Below are 19,243 nucleotides of genomic sequence, written 5' to 3' on the forward strand. Positions count from 1 at the left end.
TAGGACAGCAGGTGGAGAAAAGAAAAGGGAAGGTAATGCTGACCAAAATCAGCATTCCTTTTCTGCCAGAGCAAGAGACGCACTCCTCTCCACAGTGCAGGCATTGCCTTGAAACCCAGTCTTCAGTCACTGACAAAACACAATTTTTTGACACCAACTGGCATGCAGTTGTGTGCATTGATTAACTTACACTAACAGTGTTGTTGGTTGTGCTTTCAAATATTTTGGTTTCTTTACAAAAACGGACTGATGGCTGGGAGGACGCGGGTTCGAATCCCAGTGGAGGTGGGTTTTTCAGCCCGTGGCCGGCTCCTACCCAGAGTTGAGTGTGCTGTGGGCTTAAATGGGGAGACTGGGACCACACAGTCGAGTGTGATCCACTTCAAGGATGCATCTTTGGGTGTGTTGCTCTAATTACCTGACCAACACTGCAAGTGTCTGTATCTCTCTGGCCTGGTTAACGCCGGGATATCATTATGACAGGAAGTGTAGAGTACAGCCTTGTCACGCAGTCCCAAACCAAAATGGACCTCCATAGCAACATCATCATCATCATCGTCATCCTCCTCCTCCATCGTCATCAATATAAACAAAATAGTCTCAAAGTCTGTGGCCTTTCATGCCCTGCTCTCATGGTGACCCCAGTTTCGATACCCCTCCACTCCCGTGCTTGGGGTGAGTCCTGTCAATGTCGTCAGTGTCGGCAGATTCATGGGGGGCTGTTGTTTGAGGGGCGTGGTGGCGGTCTTCACTCTGGGAGGGACGCTCACTCAGTCTGGCTCCGCGACTAAGCCATTATTGTCGTTAGTAGGGGGCTTAGTAAGTACGTTAAAACAGGACAGGCACCACTGAACACCACCGAAGTGACTCAGCAGCAGTGCAGGGTCTCCTCTGGTTTGTGGCCTCTTGGCGACCTAACATCGATGGTTCCCTGTGGACTGCTGACGATGGAACTGCAATGGACGAACCCGGGTGTGGCCGTGTATGGGGGAATCTAAATGAGCGGCGTGGGAGTAATGCCACTGAAACGGTGCAGATGATGGGGTAGCAAAAAAAAAATAAATAAATAAATAAATTACAGAGAAAAAATGTCATACCCCTGTGAAGTTGATACAGAAAAGTAGAAAGAAGATAACTTGCTGGTTTCCTTAAGCATGCAGCAGCACATACTAACACATTGTTGTTTTACTTCTGCCACAAAAAGACAATGTCACATCTGATCCTGCTCTTGCTCATCCTGTACATTTGAGAACTCATTTCCATGGTGTGTGATATCAGCTCATAAATATAGTATATGGAGCAATAAATGTTCACAGATAAAAATCATGTCATATATGATTGCATTTTTGGGCAGAGAGGGAGGTAAGAGCTCAAGAGTTGGAGAATGTAAAGAGAGAAGAGTATGTGTGTGATCACAGACATTTAGAAAGTATGTGGTGTTTCACAGTTTGTAATTTCAAATAAAAGGTATATATCACTATATGTGCTGCAGGATTTTTAAAAAGAAGCGTGTGCACTGGTTTAGCTGGCAGGGTCCTGGACCTGTACCTGGACTGGTTATGTTTTAATTATTGAATTATGTTTGTGATTGTACATGTATGCATTCTAAATTTAAGCAGATATGGTTTCTAACAATATTCTATTGGAACTGAATGTTTTCAGGGGAAAAAATCCATCAGACAAACTGTATCAAATCATGTTGGCAAGTTAATATTATTATTGCAAGCTTTCTGTAAAAATGATCAATTTGTATTCTGGTTTCTCATTCTCTCACTCACTCTATCCTGCTGTGTTGTCTTTGTATCTCTGTTATAGATTTTTTGTTTGTTTAAATGTACTAATTATAGATGGCTTGCTCTCATTGAATGCTTTTTTACTGACAGGGTCAAAAAAAGAAATGATGCAGAAGATGTATTTTGGTCAAATCTGGTAAGCAGTTTGCATGCATCTAAACTTAATGTCTTATGTTAATTGCTAAAAGCTAAGAAGTTATTGTGGTGAGGTGTTAATCATTTGTTAAAAATCCTTTCAAGAATAGTCCGGTCTGTGTGTTCTTGAGATTAAAGTTTGACTGTATACTACATATCTGAGTATGTGGCTGAGTGAGGGTTGGGGGTGTGAGTTACTGTGTGTGTGTACACATGTGTGCATGCATGCAAGTCAGACTAAGAAAGAGAGAATGCTTGTGTCATTCATCTGATAGGTTCAAATTACCTTTTGTAAATTTGTTGGTTCCAGACGGTTGTGGCAAAGTAGAGAATCGGTGAGAAGAACTTTTCATACATAAACTGCATCCCGTTCCAACTTTTCAAAGGTTTAAAAAAAAAAAAAAAAACGTGGGGGGAGGGAGGGGGGAATGTTGGGGGGGGGGGGGTGGGGTGGTAGGAGGGTGCTGGGTTAGGGGAGGGAGGGTGCTGGGGAGGCAGTGCGAGCGAAAGAAGGGAAGGGATAAAGTCAACATAAGAACAAAAGAAAGAAATGAATCATGAGGAAATCCTTGGATAATACTAGAAACGTTTTTTTCTGAGTGTTTTATATACAAAAAGGTTATTGTATTGTTCATGTTCTCAGTTCAGAAATAAACTTGAATGAAGACCCAGACCCAAAGCCTACAGATTTCCGATCTGTCAAGACAGTTTCTTATGACTTTCGCTTCACTCCTCAGAGGAATGCTCCCACCAGAGTGAGTACACGAGTGTATACCCCATATGAGAAACATTGGGATTAATTTGCAGCATGGTGTCATCAGAACTGGTTGCAGATTTCATTTTGATTTATTGACTCATGTGTGCATTTTGATTGCCTGTGTGTATGTCTATGTGTGTGTGTTTGTGTCCATGATAAACTTAACGAGATGTTTTCAGCAACCATAAACAGCAGCAAAACTAAAACGGGCAGAATGGTTTGAACAGTGTTTTATTTGAAGCATCAGGTTGATAGACATTAGCAATAACCAATCAGGCCATTGCATCCATGAAGAAGTTATACATCTGTTTTGGTCATATATTGAACCAGATTTTCTTTGGACAATAGATTCTGCCTGTTCTTTTCTACTTTGATTTACATATATGAAGCAATTTTTTTCTTTACTTAAACAATATCATTGCAGTTAATAAAACCTATCTAGCAATCCTTTTTATGAAGATACCACAGAATTTGTAACATTCAATACACAAAATTTCACGTTTTATTAGAAGTGGTAAAAAATTATGCTTGTTGCTCTCTGCATTAAACAATCTTTGTTTCCAGTATTATAGTAAATTGAATTGGATGATGGCTACTCAGCACCATGGATAGACCAAAGTGTGTTGGACAAATGGTATTCTACGCCAGAAATATTTTTATGATTATGTAATTCTGTTTTTAGTGCATCTGATATTTAATGTATTTTGATTCAGGATGTGATGTGAAACTTTCTCAGAGTGCCCAGTGTCTAAGAAATGTATCTTTTTCTCTGTATATTTTAATGCTTGAGTGTTGGTGTGAGGGATGGATGGGTGCTGGCGTGAATGTTATATTAAATGTATTTCATTTTAATCTAAGCATTGTTAATAATTAATAATCATTGATAATCAATTAATAACTTTCATTGTTTGATGGATTTTGAACTGTGCTTTTTTTTTTGTGGGGGGGGGGGATTGAATGTTTTTGTTGTCAGAGAGCTGTTACGTTTTTATTCATGTTTATATTTAACTGGATGATGTAAGGCACTCTGAGCAGTGTACGAAAGTTATAAAGTATTATTCATGTTAAATTCTGCCCATGGGAATTAATTCAAGCAAGTATAAAGGGGAGCAAACACAACTGTACATGATCCAGAATCCCATCAAAATTCAGGGAAGCTAAAGTTTGACAGTGTTGCGATTTGGTTACAGAAGCAGGCCTTGCCAGATATTCTTATGTGCATTTTTCATTTGAACAGGACCACAACTACAGAAGAGAACACCCTGTGACTTTCTGGACTGAGCACCAGGACAAAATCCATGTAAGTTCTCCATTTTAACTCATTCAGTGCCAGAGAAATTTTTTTTTTTTTTTTTTTTTTTTTGTGTGTGTGTGAAATGAAAATGAATGAGGAATCTGAATCTGGGCTATTTTCCAACTTATTTTGATTGCAGATAGTATTCAGGCATTTCAATGTGAAAATGTTAATATTTCTGCAAAAAGTCTAGTCTACTTCCACTGCCATAGAATGACATCCAAAATGAAAACAAACAGCTGGGAATGGCATGGTTGTTGCCAATTTATATTTACAGATGAACATAAAACAGATTATACATTTGTGATAACAGCCACAACTCTTGCAGACATGCAAATGAATAACTGTCCTGACAGTGACAAATGTGGGTGAGGGTTCTTCCAACATTAAAGTTCAGTCATTCCTCAGAAACTGCAGTCAAGATTTGTAACAACAAAAAAACTTTCTCCTTCTGAAGGAAAAGCTTTTTGATGGCACAAAGTTCATACAGCACATAGGCTGAAAAAAATCAACTGCTGTGCATGTCAATTTCCTGTTTCTGTGAATAAGTCTGTTTTGTGACAAAATAAAAATGTTTTTCCTGTCTTTTGTACTTTCAACCCTGTGTTTCGTGAAAACCATCCAAACCATGGCAGTGATAAGTTCCGTGACATCCATATCCACACCCCCTTCCACACCCTGTCTGGCTGAGGACTTGTCATACACCACTCCTGTCCCTCTCCTTCCACACTACCAAACAACATCACATACCTGCCCATATTCTGTCACTGTCATCTGCTCAAAACAGATATCTGCTACGACAGATGAGATTGACCAGTCGTTGAATGTTGATGTCAGATTTGTCACTGTTATTGTCATTATCTTTGTGTTCTAACAATTCATCTGACAAGAGAGATCCATCTGTATCGTTATACCTGTCCATGATCATTTGCACAGCCTGTAATGTGTACATCCACTGATGTCGTGGGTAGAAAAAGTTTCAGTGCCTTTTTAGCACACTATCCAAACCACCTTTCCACGCTCTCTTCATGTGGACCAGTCAGCAAACCATCATTGAGAAGAAAGGGGTGTTCTACTATATGTATCTTAATAGTATTTTTGATACACATCAAACTAATCATTCAGAGTATTTTTATGATCATTGAACAAAATGAAAAATCCTAATAAATGGAGGACATCAGTGGACATCTTATAGGCACAATGGCAACACTTTGTGCAGGTCATCAGCCAATTTCTTACAGACACTGAATGGGTTGAGTGAAAGGTTTGACATCCCCCCCAAAAAAACAAACAAATAAAAAAAAAACCAACTTTATCATAATAAGGAATAAAATACCTCATTGGTATGGGCAGATGCCTACATTATTGTCATTTAATGATTGCAATTTTACTCTTTTTTTTTCTTTTTTTTTAATGTAATTTTACTTCTTTTTCTTTTTTTTTTTTAATCCATGTCTGAATTCTCCTATTTGCATTATTTGTTTTCACATATCCACAAAAGCAAGTATTTCATAAAATTTGTGTTTGTGAATTTGTACTCATTCATGATGTATTGTTTAGTCTAGTTACATAGATGTTCTGAAGTCAGTTATCAACTGTCAACAGTTAAAGCAAAGAATCTTGCAAAATTCTCATGTATTTGAACAATATTCATTACGTTGACAGGGACGAACTGCTGTCAAGACACGTGACAATGTCTTCCGACGTAACGATGCTTTCACAAAGCCAATATGGGAGTATTGGGATGAACCCCAACCCTATGAGTTGGAAAACTACCCCAAGATGTGACTCGTTTTTTTTTTAAATTTAAGTGAATTACCCATTTGTCTTATGAAGAATATACAAATTTGTAAAAAGTATAACAGGATAAAAGGTAACCCAACTTTTATATTTTTCTACAAACCAAAAGTTAGCTCACCTGCATATTCAGTACGTTATTTACAGCAGGTTTGTTATTTTTATATACTTATTTCTTGATTACTTGTATATAAACGAGCATAAATCTCATAATTGTGTCATTTTGTGAGTATGGATGTGTGCATGCATGTGGTTGTGAGAGAGAAAGCATAAAAACTTACAATTATCGGTGAAATTAACCTTGGTGACAAACTGACTGCAACTGACTGAATGGAAATGAATATAATGTCTATCCATTTTGATCCCCTTTCGACAGGCGCAATAGCCGAGTGGTTAAAGCATTCAACTTTCAATCTGAGGGTCCTGGGTTTGAATCTCGGTAACGGTGTCTGGTGGTAAAGGGTAGAGATTTTTCTGATCTCCCAGGTCAACATATATGCAGACCTGCTAGTGCCTGAACCCCCTTCGTGTGTATACGCATGCAGAAGATCAAATACGCACATTAAAGATTCTGTAACCCATGTCAGTGTTCGGTGAGTTATGGAAACAAGAACATACCAGCATGCACACTCCCAAAAACGGAGTATGGCTGCCTACATGGCCGGGTAAAAACGGTCATACATGTAAAAGCCCACTCGTGTAATATACGAGTGAACGTGTGGGTTGCAGTCCATGAAGAAAAAGATCCCCTTTCACTGATAGAATGACTAAATGCACTGATACTGCAGTTCAGGCAACAAAAGTGGAGAGTCAAAAAAGACACAGATGGGGTTTGCAGAGGTAATGTGCACAGTGTTGTCTTGATTATTTTAGGTAACGACTTACAACTGCAGGCAATCGTTTATTTCAAGTGCAGCCATAACCGGCCTGTGGCTGATGTCATATACAACTGCAAAGTGACCTGCCAGAGAGACTGAGGAAATACATTAGCATTGGATTGAAATAAGCAGCATCATCTGACTCCAAACGCTCAAGTCAGTGAGCATCCAGTCCAACAAAGATCTTAGGAGAGTATTCCATTTTCCTTCTTATATGTTCATTCTCTCTCTCTCTTTCAGATCACAGAGCACCTTAATGAGTCTGCAGTTGACTGTGGAGCATCAGTAATAGCAGTAGTGCTTTCATTGAATTCTTTTTATAAGTGAATGATATAGAGATTTTTCAGCAACATTATGTAACTCCAAACACCCGAGTCTGAGCATCCAGCCCATCAAAGACCAAAGGAGAGTATTCCATTTTCTGTCTTGTATGTTCATTCTCTCTCTCTCTCTTTCAGATCACAAAGCATCTTAAATGAGTCAGGATTTACTGTCAGTGTTTACTATTTTAAAAAAAAAACATTAAAAAACCGATACAATCACCACTCTCTCTCTCTCAGCCACAGTCTTATTCAACCCAAATTTTCCACACAAAACGAAACAAATGAAAACCTAAACGGTAAATCCTCAATAACATGACAATGCTGCCTTGTATGATACAAAGGTGACTTGTACATGACAGGGCCAATGATGAAATTAAAAAAAACCAAACAAACAACCAAAAAAATCCTTATAATTTGAAACAGAAGTGATGAAATCATCGCCGCCTGCGGTCATCTCCTCGGCTGGTTCTTCTGCTTTTTCTGTAGCAAAACAAAAAAAACAAGAAAACTTACCATGCAGCTAATCTAGGCAGAAACATTACTATAAAGCTGTTACAATGAATTTGATTTTAAACTCCTAAATATATAAAAATACAAAAGAAAAATAAACTGAACAGCAATCTGATTTCTGTCTTTACATGTTTACATTGTAAACTGCAGACTTTAAATGATCATTATTGTTAAAACCAACTTGTACCTAGGACCAGGTTGCACAAGCATTGCTTGTTGCATGAAGTTTGCTTCCTAAATTTATGCTGATTTCATGAACTTTGGTAAAGTAGAATGAAAATTCTTACTACTAAGCAGACTTAACATTGCTAAAATCACTTTTGCATTCAACCTGTACACAACCTGTAACAAAGGTCCTGAGTTCAAATATAAAGTTCAGTTCCACCAGCCCTCAATCTTTCAGCTGTCCCTGGGGAAGAAGTTCCTCTTTCATTAAAAAACAAAACAAAAAAAAACCACTCTTCTTCTGTACTTACCTTAATTTTTCTTATTCTACCATCAACATTTTCTGCATTTTCCGAAAACCATGCACTTTGCTTTTAAGCTATAAATGAGTCAACTGGTAGTTCAACAAAGCCGATCAGACTTTTAGATGTGGCACTGCAAGATTTAGAAACTTCAGAACAGTTGGAAAGATTCTAAAGTTATTATTAATATTTCATCTCTAGGAAATCAACAGACACATATCAGCTTCAGTGCTGCTCTCCCTGTTGGCAAACTATTGTGTAAGCTGTTGTAATGCTGCAATGAAGATAAGGAAGAGATTCAATTAATGGTATCATGTAAATAGTATTTCTGTTGACAGCTGATATAATAATAGCATGTGATTGTGGCTTTGAGATTATATTACTTATCATGTGCTGCTAGTGGTGGAAGAGAACAAGAAATAATTATTTTACACTTGTAAAAGAACCCACAACAACAGGTGTTGTCCCTGGGGAAAAAATACTGCAGAAAAAAAAAATCACCATTGTAAAACAAACACATAAGCAGACAGAAAAAACAGTGGAAAAAAAATATATGGTGCTGCCCTAAGGTGACAGGCTCTCGTCTGAGCAAGCAGCCTTAGTTTAACACACTGGAATCTGTTGTGACAAAAACAAAAGAAAAGAATGCAACACATACTCAATGGGCACTTGCACTGGACCTTGTTATTTTCCACTAGTCTCAGTCCACCAGAACAAATAATGTCAGAAGCACTTCTGACAGTGACTGTCAGCTCTCTGATCCCATACCAAGACTGGCCTTGGTATGGCCCTGTGTGGTCAGCTGGTCTCTAACTAGTATAAGGCAACACAAGTTAAAGTAAATTGGCACCAGTAATAAATATCAAGAAAAAGGGTTTTCAAAGAGTGCTTCACTTACTTGCTTTGTTGAGGACCTCGTACAAAACACCAATCCACTGCCAACTTCTGTCCCAGCAGATCTGAGCCGTTCAGGCTGTCCATGGCTCTCTGGGCCTCTTTGAATGTTTCGTATTCAATGAGTGCATAGCCCTGCAACCATCACTCTGGAATATTAGTGTTTAGAACAGATGTCGCTTCCTTTTTTTTTTTTTTTTTTTAATTCACTGAATTTACATGCAGTTCTTTTCAACAGATGAAATCAAAAATACAGGCAAAATAACTGAAGTTTTAATGTCAAGTATTCCTGTCTCTGCAAAGCTCTAATTTGTCAACTTTATAACTACGTACCACACATATATGCACGGAGGCCGATGCTCCACTGGGCACGAGTCCTGTATATCTGTGTAGTAGCATCATTTATAGTTAAACACCGGCGCACATTTGTGTGCCCAGCTTTGTTTCGAAACAAAGACTGCCTGTCAACAGTCTGAGGGAAAAAAACACATAGAATTCCACATACCAATCATCAGTCTATTTTTAAACCAGTTTATGCTGACCTAGTTGGCGTTATCCCGTCGAATCCCCAACTTGAAACAAAGGACTCAAGATCAGTCATTTTGCTATCAAGAATGGCGTCTCAACTGACAAGGCAGACAGTCGTGTCACTTGAAGAAATACTTCAAAAAGTTGTTCAGAATGCTTCTGGCGATGAAGGTAGCTGTTCAGAAGGTGAAGATGAAGACAGAGAAAATGAAGACAATTCACTTGAAGATGTTGTCATTACGGGATGACGAAGAAATTGACGATACCGAGGAGGTGCATGTGTGTGATGGCAATCCTGATTTTCAACTCAAAATAGAAGTGACAGTGACGATTCTATGGTTGTTGATGATCGAAGAAATGATGAACCAGTCGACAACAACAACAACAATGTGCAACATGTTGGTGGAAATCAGAGGCAGCAAACGTGGGTGTGTGACATCAACAACTTTCCACGTGTTCCTGCTTTCACCGGTCAGTTTACATGTTTATCTGTCTGTACTTTTTGAGGTGCTGAGTTTAGATCATGCACCATTCAAACCATACCAGTGTGTGTGTGTGTGTGTGTGTGTGTGTTCAGTCAGTCTCTGCGTGTCAGTCTCAGTGTATGTGCTGTGAACAATCATTGAATCAGTCTATAACACTATGTCTTTGTGATGTGGTTAGCCACACACTCAGTTTATAATTCTTACTTTGTGGGCTATTTTCGGACGGTCAGAAACTGAACACAACAGCAAAACAACAGACTTTGTGAATCTTCAGTGAGGAGACAATTCTGCGCCGAAAGTGACAGTGTGTGCTTCCCATCATCTTCTTTTGTTTTGTGCTTGTGTGTGAAGCTGAATTTTACATTATTTTTCAACATTAACTCTCTGGAGGCTTGAGGTGAGAGAAAGATTTTATTATTACATTATTATCTGATGTTTTGACACATTCTTCAGTATGTTTTGTGTAGATTATAAGTTTTGCTTTTTTCCACTTTGGGTGTCTTTGTTTCCTTGCATGGCTGATAACAAAAACACAACAATGTGATAGATGAAATATTCTTTTTTCCAATGATACCAAACACTTATGCTGAATCTGTAATGAAAGGTAACAAATTTCCTCTTGAAAAGTACTAAAAGTAGCCTGTTTCCAGGCTACATGCGGCCACTAAACACTTCGCGTGAGGTGAAAATCCACCCAGCTGAGGTACGCGGTGATAGAGTTAACTGGGGCTCTTTGTGAAGACCGGTGAGTGTGGCTACACATATTATCAGTAAATCTTTGTGTGCATTTTCTGCTGTTTATGGTTTCTCCTCAAAGAAAAGATTTTATGTCACAGCATCAAAAGAATATAATTGTTCTTAGATATATTCTGCCATATTGGGTCCAGGATCCTAAACAGTTGGTATTTTTGACAGTATCCCACTCTGTGCCAGATTTTCAGGTGCAAACTCACACAAAATAACCAGTACATAGGTTGGAATGAATGATTTTTCTTAAAAACTGAAAACTTTGTGGCCAAAATGCAGTGGCCATTTTATTATAAAGAAAAAAAAAAAAAAAGACGAACACAAACAAAACTGCCAAAATGGATTCTCGTATAACGCAGAAGTACGACTTGTCCTTTCTGCTGAATGTGCTACATTCTTAAATAATGATTTGGTTTATTCACTCAGGTCCTAATTCTATGGACTGGAGTCACCTTCAGAAAGCCAGTGCGACGGTCCAGGTTCAGGTGGAGATTCTTTATATCTCCATACTCCCCAAAGGTATCCCTGATGTCCTCCTCCTGAGCTTCCTCATGGACGTTGGTCACAAACAGGATCCACCCCTCCACCGCTGAAAAAAAACACAGTAAATCAATGACCTCATGTTTCACAGAATACCCAAAACAAAATCCAAAGAGTTTAAGAATGACCTTACCGCAGTGTGTCAAGTTTTGTCCTGTCAGTGCCAACACATTCACATTTGCACACTAAGATAAACTCGTAGAAATGAGAATGTGTTAATCTCTTCCTCTCTTTCAGATAACTGTCCACACACAACCTCTCTATCCTTCCCTCTCCATTGCTGATTCACACACATTTTCACAACCATTATAGAGTAATTTATACACCTGAAAATTTGAAGAGGAAACAGTTCAAAATGTGCCCAAATCAACAGAAATCAATAATAATGTAGTTGTGGAACTTTGAAAACACACACACACAAAACCGTTCCAACTGAAAGGATGCATAACTCCTAATATAGTTCTGATTATAATTGATATTTTACCAGAAATTCAAAGCCAATAGATAATTAAATTTTAAAAGTATTAAACAGATAAATAGTATTATTGTATCTTGCAATCAAAAAAGTAGAATGTACAGGATTAAACTTTGAGGATGTAATGCTGAAATAAAAATCTATAGGCAACAAGAATTACCATGTATCATTGTATGTTCACTCATCAGCTTTTACACAGATGGAAAAAGCAGCTACTAGAACAAAGTTTGTTACATAACTATATTTCTTTAAGCCTTTCACTTCCAAAACTTGAACGCTCTCAGACATCCAAAGAAAGATGCTGGCAACTGATGTGAGATGCTACATGAAGATGTTGAGCATCCAATACACAGATCATGTGATGGATGAAGAAGTCTGCAGCAAGACCCAACAAACAATAGGACCTCATGATGACCTCACAGTTGTCAAGAAATGGAAAATGAAGTGGTATGGACATGTTTCCCACTCAACCAGACTTGCAAAGACCATCTTGCAAGGGACAGAGGTAGCTGCAGACGAAGAAGACAGAAAAAGAGATGGGAGGACAATATTCTGAGAATGGACCAGAATGACTGCCAGAGAGCAATGGAGAACAGAGACAGGTGGAGAGAGGAGGCCTTGTCTTCACTGGTGTCCCAAAGACATCGACAGAAGTCAAAGGACAGGTGCTGAGGTAGTGCCTGAAAACCATGTGACTGTTCAGACCCTTCTCCTAAAAATAAAATTTGAAAAATTGTCTTGTTCTAAAAACATGCACAAAAACAACAACAAAAAAATGGTTCGAGGATGGGGAGACAACTCTAAACTTGTTAGACATGGAAGGTGGAAGAGAAGAATTAAAGCTTTGAAGAGGGAGCAAGACAGAAAAAGACACTGACATCGCTGAGGTCCTGGTCCATCAGTGGTGGGGACCTCTTCCTCTACCTCCATCACTTCATACTGCTCCACCTCCCCGCGGGTAGGACCCTCTGCACACACACACACACCTTCATTAGGTGGCATCAATCCAAATTATTTCTTTTAAAAAGAGAGCTCAAATTGTAACATGCACATCCACCTTAGGCCACAATGCAAAAACATAACCGCAACCTCAGTGTTCACAAAATGAACAGTACTTGACATGGTTGGATCCCTGTCTACAATTTAGTACAAAGTTAATTTCCTCCTTTACTGACCATATTAAATAATTATGTACTTATATCTTGATAAGTTATGCCTATGAGTAATATTTATTGCTCCACACAATGCATACAAGGGAAGTCTAGTTTAAAAAAATTAAGAGAGACACTGAGTGTCAAGGTGGAGTGGAAAAAGGTTTTTCTTTTGCAAGACTATACATAGTATATAAGCAAGCAGAGTTCTCTGTTCTGTGAGACTTTCTGCACTGAACTTGTTTACAAACACTGGCAACAACAAGCAGGCAGTGTGTTGGCTGACATACTCTGATACTGTCTTGATGGTATGATGAGAATGCAGAAACAGAATGTTAAAGTGTAGAAGAGAGAAAAAATCCATGAGTTTTAACCAAAAATGAACAGCATGACTATCCTATCACTGATACAGTCTCCATCCATACACTGATACAGGTGCATAAAACTTTACAAGTGATATTAGATTAGATCTAGTAAATGATATCAGATTGATTGAGGTTGTTTTATTTTGCGTGACAGATGTATTCCGTCTAGAAGTTATATTAATCATTAAATACACACACACACACACACACACACACTAAGACACATAAGTCATCAACTGATCAAGTGAAAAAAATCTGATTAGAATTTAGATTTACCTGGACTTGTTACATTCACTTTCAGTGTCCCAAGGAGGGTTACTGCCTTTGTACAAATCCATATGTAACACATCTGCAAGGCAAAGGCCTGACAGCAGCAAAAGCCAAGGTGCTAGTAGGGCCTCAAGCGCATTCAATATCTGTTTATTGTTGTGTACCTGTCAGAAAGGATTTCTTCTACATAATTTTGCCAGAGGACAACACTTTTGTTGCCACAGGTTCTCTTTCAGCATGCTAAGTATATGTGAAACACACCGGACCTTGGTTTCTTTATCAATGACTGATGACAGACACGAAACCTAAACTCTATACTGTGTTGATACACAAGGGCACACATATTCTCTATTTCTTGTAAAATGTACACCATCAATTTGTGTTCATGTCTGCACTCCTCTTAACAGATCCAATAACTGTATGGGAGTATCTTTAAATTGAGCTCTCATTCACATATCTATGAAAAAATAGCAAAAAGGATGTGTTTACGTATCATGTCACAAGTACCATACATGGTTCCATAATGTCAATAATCCAGTTTCAGAACTGCCTGCATATAAGAAAACACCTCAGGCAAAAAAAAATGCATGACACTGCTTCTTTTTCATAAGCATACTCACATGCTAGTGGAGAGGGTGAGCAATAATGCAAAGAAACTGTCGCAAGGCGGGAAATAGATTTTATCCTTACCTCGCCACAAAGTTGCTCTGAAAGCCATTTTGACAAGCAAGAACCTCACCACGGTCTCTTGCTGTGGGGTGGGAAAAAAACAAAAAATGCACCTCCCTAACATGTGTCCCGAGAGCCTGCCCTCACTAGTCTTAAAGAAACGTGCCTTATTGCACAGTACAGCAAGCCTGAATCAACAGAAACAGGAAATGCTGTGAGGCTGCCCAGGGCAATGTATGTCCACCTTCACTAATGTACATGACAATGACTCCAAGTCATAATCCCTAAAACTGTAGCATGTTGTTCCTACAGTATTCTTGCACAATGTTTTTTTGTGTGTGACTCCCTGTCTTTCAGGGCTAGCAGGACCCTTATTACATTGATCTTTTGACTCCTGGAAATATCTGTAATTCTTACCAAAACAAATAAACAGACCAACCTTTAAAAAAATCACAAAAATTAAAATAATGCTCAATATACTGATGGAAAATAAATGGGGAATATAACTCATATATTCAATCTTGACAGGATGTGATAACTCCCAATCATGGAAGGTAACTAAGATTCTTTAAAAGAAAATACACACTATTTCAGAAAATAATAAAAATTTCAAGTCTGTATTTAATGGGTGAAATGCTGCTGAAATTTCTGCAAATGTATTAGACACAACAACCATATGCAGTTATGTTGTTCTCCTCCACTCCCCTCCTGCTCACATTATATAAACATTATATAAACATAGATACATAAACACCCAACCACAAATAATATAATACAACGCAAAAGCTCACTGCGGCATAAACAACATTTTGACTTGAAGCTTTGATCTGGAGGGATTCATAATAAAAGAAAACCTCAGAATGAAGGTTTCTACCAAAAATATCCAGTTTTACTAAATATTGGGGGTATTTCTACACCCACTTCCAACATGACCCCACACCCTACTTGCCGATGTACTGTGTAGTACTTTATCCTCATCAAGATAACCAAAATCACTTCAATTCATCAACAACATTACTTTCATTTTCAGTAGTTGCTGTTAGTATTATCACCATCATTGTAAAATCAAAACAAAATTCTAGCAACCTTTTCTGTACTGTACATCCTGGCAGCCATGCTGACATGCTCAACACCTTTTTGCTCTACAAAAACACATTTAAAAACCCCATCAAATTTGAGCTGATACTTGCTGATATATTGTGTGAAAAACTAAAACACAATGACCATTTGCAAGGAAGTAAGTGTACTTGCATGACCATCTACTGATCTAGACTGTTGATACTGCAGTTACCCCAGACATTCTGCGGCTGGGGGTGAAAGTCTTCACTAAAATTGTTATAATGAGAATCAACTCCAATAAAGTCAAATAACAATACCAGCTGTTACAAAAAGACAAAGTGAAAGAAATTGTTATATAATTTATTTATAAAACACACAGAACTCAAAATATAACAATGCGGTCACTCAACACACAATGTCATCATGTCAGCGGCTATGTAACTTACCTCCATCGAATCCTCGCCCCTTCCTCTTTTTTGCCTTTTCTTTCAGCTTCTGTAAGCCCTCTGAAAAGCAGAAGAAATGTGCAATAATATTAACTGGCAAGAATTAAAGACACTTTTGCCAACACTAGTACTTCAGTGCCTACTGTTGTACTACAGTTTGACACTTACCAGTGAAACAGACTGAACAGGAACTAGTGAAATGACTATGGTCACCACAGTAGTGTGTGCACAGCAGAGTATGGGAAGGAACAAGAAGGCATAAGGTGACACTCTGTTTCTCTGGAAAATGGGAGAGACAATGTCACAACTCCTTACACAACTCCTGACATTCTCATTCTCCATCCTTGTTAAGTTGATTAAATATTTGAAGGGGTTTTCCATATGCTACAGCAGTGTTTTACAATATTCTGTGTGACACTATTTTTGTAAGACATCTTTGTGGGTGTGCATGACATGTGGGTTTGGAGAATGAGTAAGGACTAACTGAACTCACAAGATGAGCAGGGGAGGCAAGGAAAATGTGTGGCGCAACAGACAGTTGTGTTTATCCTGTGTGCGTGTGAGTAACAGAAACTCCTCCATCCACCCTGGATGTGTGTGTGTGTGTGTGTGTGTGTGTGTGTGTGTGTGTGTGTGTGTGTGTGTATATATATATATAATATATATATATATATATATATATATATGTGTATATATATATATATATATATATATATATATATATATATCTGAATGGGGCATTGGTGTTGTGGATTTCAGTCACATTGATTTACTGGCATTGTACATTGAATAATCTACTGCTAGCGTCCGACTCGGGAAAAATTTCCCTTCTCACTCTTCTCAACTTGTCTGTTGTCAGCCGCCTCTGACACGATAGACCATTCAATCCTTCTTTCCCGTCTTAATTTTACATTTGGTATCAACAGCACTGTTTTGAACTGGTTCAAATCTTATCTCACTGATCGATTCCAGTCTGTCATTGTTGATAATTTACAATCTGAACCCATTAAAATCGAACATGGAGTCCCACAGGGATCTGTTTTAGGCCCAGTGCTCTTCACACTGTACACTGCTCCTCTTGCTGAAATTATCAACCACTCTACTGTCAGTCATCGTTCTTATGCTGATGACACTCAACTCCAGAAGAGTGATACCCCTTAAAAATTGTTGTTGCTCTTGCAAGAAACATCCAACTGCTTCCTGGACATACAAACCTGGATGACTCTAAATAACTTAATAAGCTACAATTGAACGCGGACAAAACTGAAGCAATGATCATAGGAACTAAACAAAAACTGTCTTCCATCACAACTGACACAATCAAACTTGGAAGTACATCTATCCCTCTTTCCAGTTCAGTCAGGAACCTCGGCATTGTCCTTGACAACACACTGTCCATGCAAAAATTTATCAGTCAGACATGTCAATCCAGCTACTGTCAATTGCGGCGCATCAGTTCCATCTGGAAATATCTGTCCACTGACGCAACATCTAGACTTATTGTTTCTCTCATTCTCTCTCGCCTTGACTACTGTAACTCTCTATTGTCTGGTTTGCCTGCTTCATCCACACAGTCCCTTCAGCGCATACAAAACTCTGCTGCCCAACTCGTTCTCAGAAAGAAAAGATCAGAGCACATCACTCCTCTTTTGCAACATCTCCACTGGCTACCTGTCTCACAAAGAATAAAGTACAAGATCAACACTCTATGTTATAAATGTATTCACAAATCTGCCCCTTCCTACCTGTATGGCTGCCTTCACCTCTACACTACACTCCATCTTGCTCTCTACAAATGGCTTCAGATCCACTCTGTTTACATATACCCAGATTCAAACACTTAACTGTTGGCCACCATTCTTTCTCTGTCTCTGGACCCTGAAACTGGAATGAACTTCCTCTTTCTCTTCGTCAGGTCTCTGCACTCAGCTCTTTCAAGTCTGGTTTAAAACCCACCTCTCCCAAAAATAGCCTCCCTTCCCTGCCTCTTCCCTGTCTTCAGTTTTTCCAGTTTTAGAGTTATGCATGCATGTGAATGACTGGCATGAAAGCACTTTGATTTGTCTCTGCATGCCTTGTAACTTTTGTCTGTGTGTCTTGCCCCATGTATGGTGGAAGTGTTGAAAAAGAAACATCAATGAAACAAACCCTTCCTCTGTTTCAACAACCAGTGGTTCATTAGTGTATTCACCACCAGTCACCTTCTCCATTCCAACTGCCTGTCACTTGCCACATCTACTGCCCCTCCCCCTTCCCCTGTCACTCACACCAGTTTCATTGTCCAATACACACTGCCCTCTTTCTGATGGGCTGAAATGACTATCCTTTCTCCATCCCCTTCCAAGTCAAAGCCATACCTTTGATCTTGTAAGCTGAAAGCATGAATTTCTTGTCTCTTTCGAGAATAAGTGTTTGAGCTTGAGGGGCCATTGTCACACGTCACATGCAATCATCCAGTCCAGGTTGGAATAAAAATAGCTTGAAACCTCAGTGACAAGCAAAGATTGGCCAGTACCAGTGGTCTGATGTATTGCTATGCTAAATAAAGCAAGACAGGAAGCCCATTCAGCATTGTCCATTCCCAGCTGTATGAGGCGTGGAAAGTTTTGAATGTCAGAATGTGTACAGCAGTAATCAGTAGGGAACACTCTTGTCTGTCATTACTTGATATCAAAAGTGATCAGTAGGGAGTAAGTTAATTGCTTTGTAATGTATAATCAAATAATGTATGCCCGTGACTCATGTAAGCAACATTTGGAAAAGGAATACACCACCATGATTAGAATCATAGGTTACGATTATATATACATATATATATAAGTTTTAAAAGAAGTATAACATCCTCCTGCTTTTGTATTTGACTCATTAGGCCACTTGCTGTAGTCAGAACATTGAAACTGTGAATTATGGTCATGTGTGATGATTGTTTCTTTCTTGGGGAATGCGACATTACTTTCTGCCATCCTGATCCTTGCAGTTTTTCGCTCTTGACAACATTTACTACAGTATAAGTTACTACATATATTAATTCTATTACTTTTGGCGTCCATAAATTGATATTCAACTTAGACAAATCTGACGCGAAAAGATGTTTAAAAATTGTTTTGATTATTATCTGGTTGTCTCCCTATACAATCTAATCAATTATCTGAGACGTTCAATTGTCCCAGAACGCTGAACCATTAAAGTAACACTAACAACCACAAATTTCTCAGTCCATTACATTTTCAAACTCTTAACTATCGCGTTTCAGATCATGTATGCACTGACTCCTCCAGTTACTGAATGAAGACGATATAATCTTTACCACCGGAACCACGAGTACGAGGAAAGACCAAATTTTAAAAAAACAGAAATGACAGAAAACATAAATCTACAAGAGACACTCGATAGCATGTTTTGATCAGCGATAACCCTTAAAATATATAAAGTGAGATATGGTGACGGTTTCAATACTTACGATCCCCTTCTTCGTCCACTTCAAACTCCTCATTTTCTTCTTTTACGTCCACGCTCACGTCCAACACGTCGGCCATTTTGTTGTTCTGTGCTAAAGGGAGAGCACAAGGTAATCATTTTATTTCGCTTTTAAAGAATAAATCATTGATTTTATTATGATGAGAATTGATTGGAATTTCTAATGGCAACATTAAAAACCGT

The 19,243-nt window shown here is 38.5% G+C and overlaps 2 protein-coding genes across 2 annotated transcripts in view; one reads left to right on the forward strand and one right to left on the reverse strand.

Annotated features, from left to right (window-relative positions):
* The window catches only part of LOC143297492 (sperm-associated antigen 8-like), an 8,499-nt gene extending 4,880 nt beyond the window's left edge, over positions 1-3,619 (forward strand). The window contains exons 3-4 of the mRNA XM_076609891.1: positions 1,884-1,929; positions 2,572-3,619. Of these exons, the coding sequence (XP_076466006.1) occupies positions 1,884-1,929; positions 2,572-2,728 (203 nt within the window). The 3' untranslated portion in view covers positions 2,729-3,619. The remainder of the gene's footprint in view (positions 1-1,883; positions 1,930-2,571) is intronic.
* A 16-nt stretch (positions 3,620-3,635) lies between these two features.
* On the reverse strand, positions 3,636-19,134 carry LOC143296906 (RNA-binding protein 8A-like). Its single transcript, XM_076608904.1, has 6 exons — positions 19,044-19,134; positions 15,584-15,643; positions 12,502-12,591; positions 11,061-11,197; positions 8,853-8,983; positions 3,636-7,457 (listed from the first exon to the last, which is right to left on the reverse strand). The coding sequence occupies exons 1-6, from the start codon at positions 19,117-19,119 to the stop codon at positions 7,412-7,414; spliced, it is 540 nt and encodes a 179-aa protein (XP_076465019.1). The 5' UTR covers positions 19,120-19,134; the 3' UTR covers positions 3,636-7,411.
* Between the last annotated feature and the right edge of the window lie 109 nt (positions 19,135-19,243).

Source organism: Babylonia areolata, chromosome 22 (genome assembly GCF_041734735.1).
Source record: "Babylonia areolata isolate BAREFJ2019XMU chromosome 22, ASM4173473v1, whole genome shotgun sequence".
Lineage (NCBI taxonomy): Eukaryota > Metazoa > Mollusca > Gastropoda > Neogastropoda > Buccinidae > Babylonia > Babylonia areolata.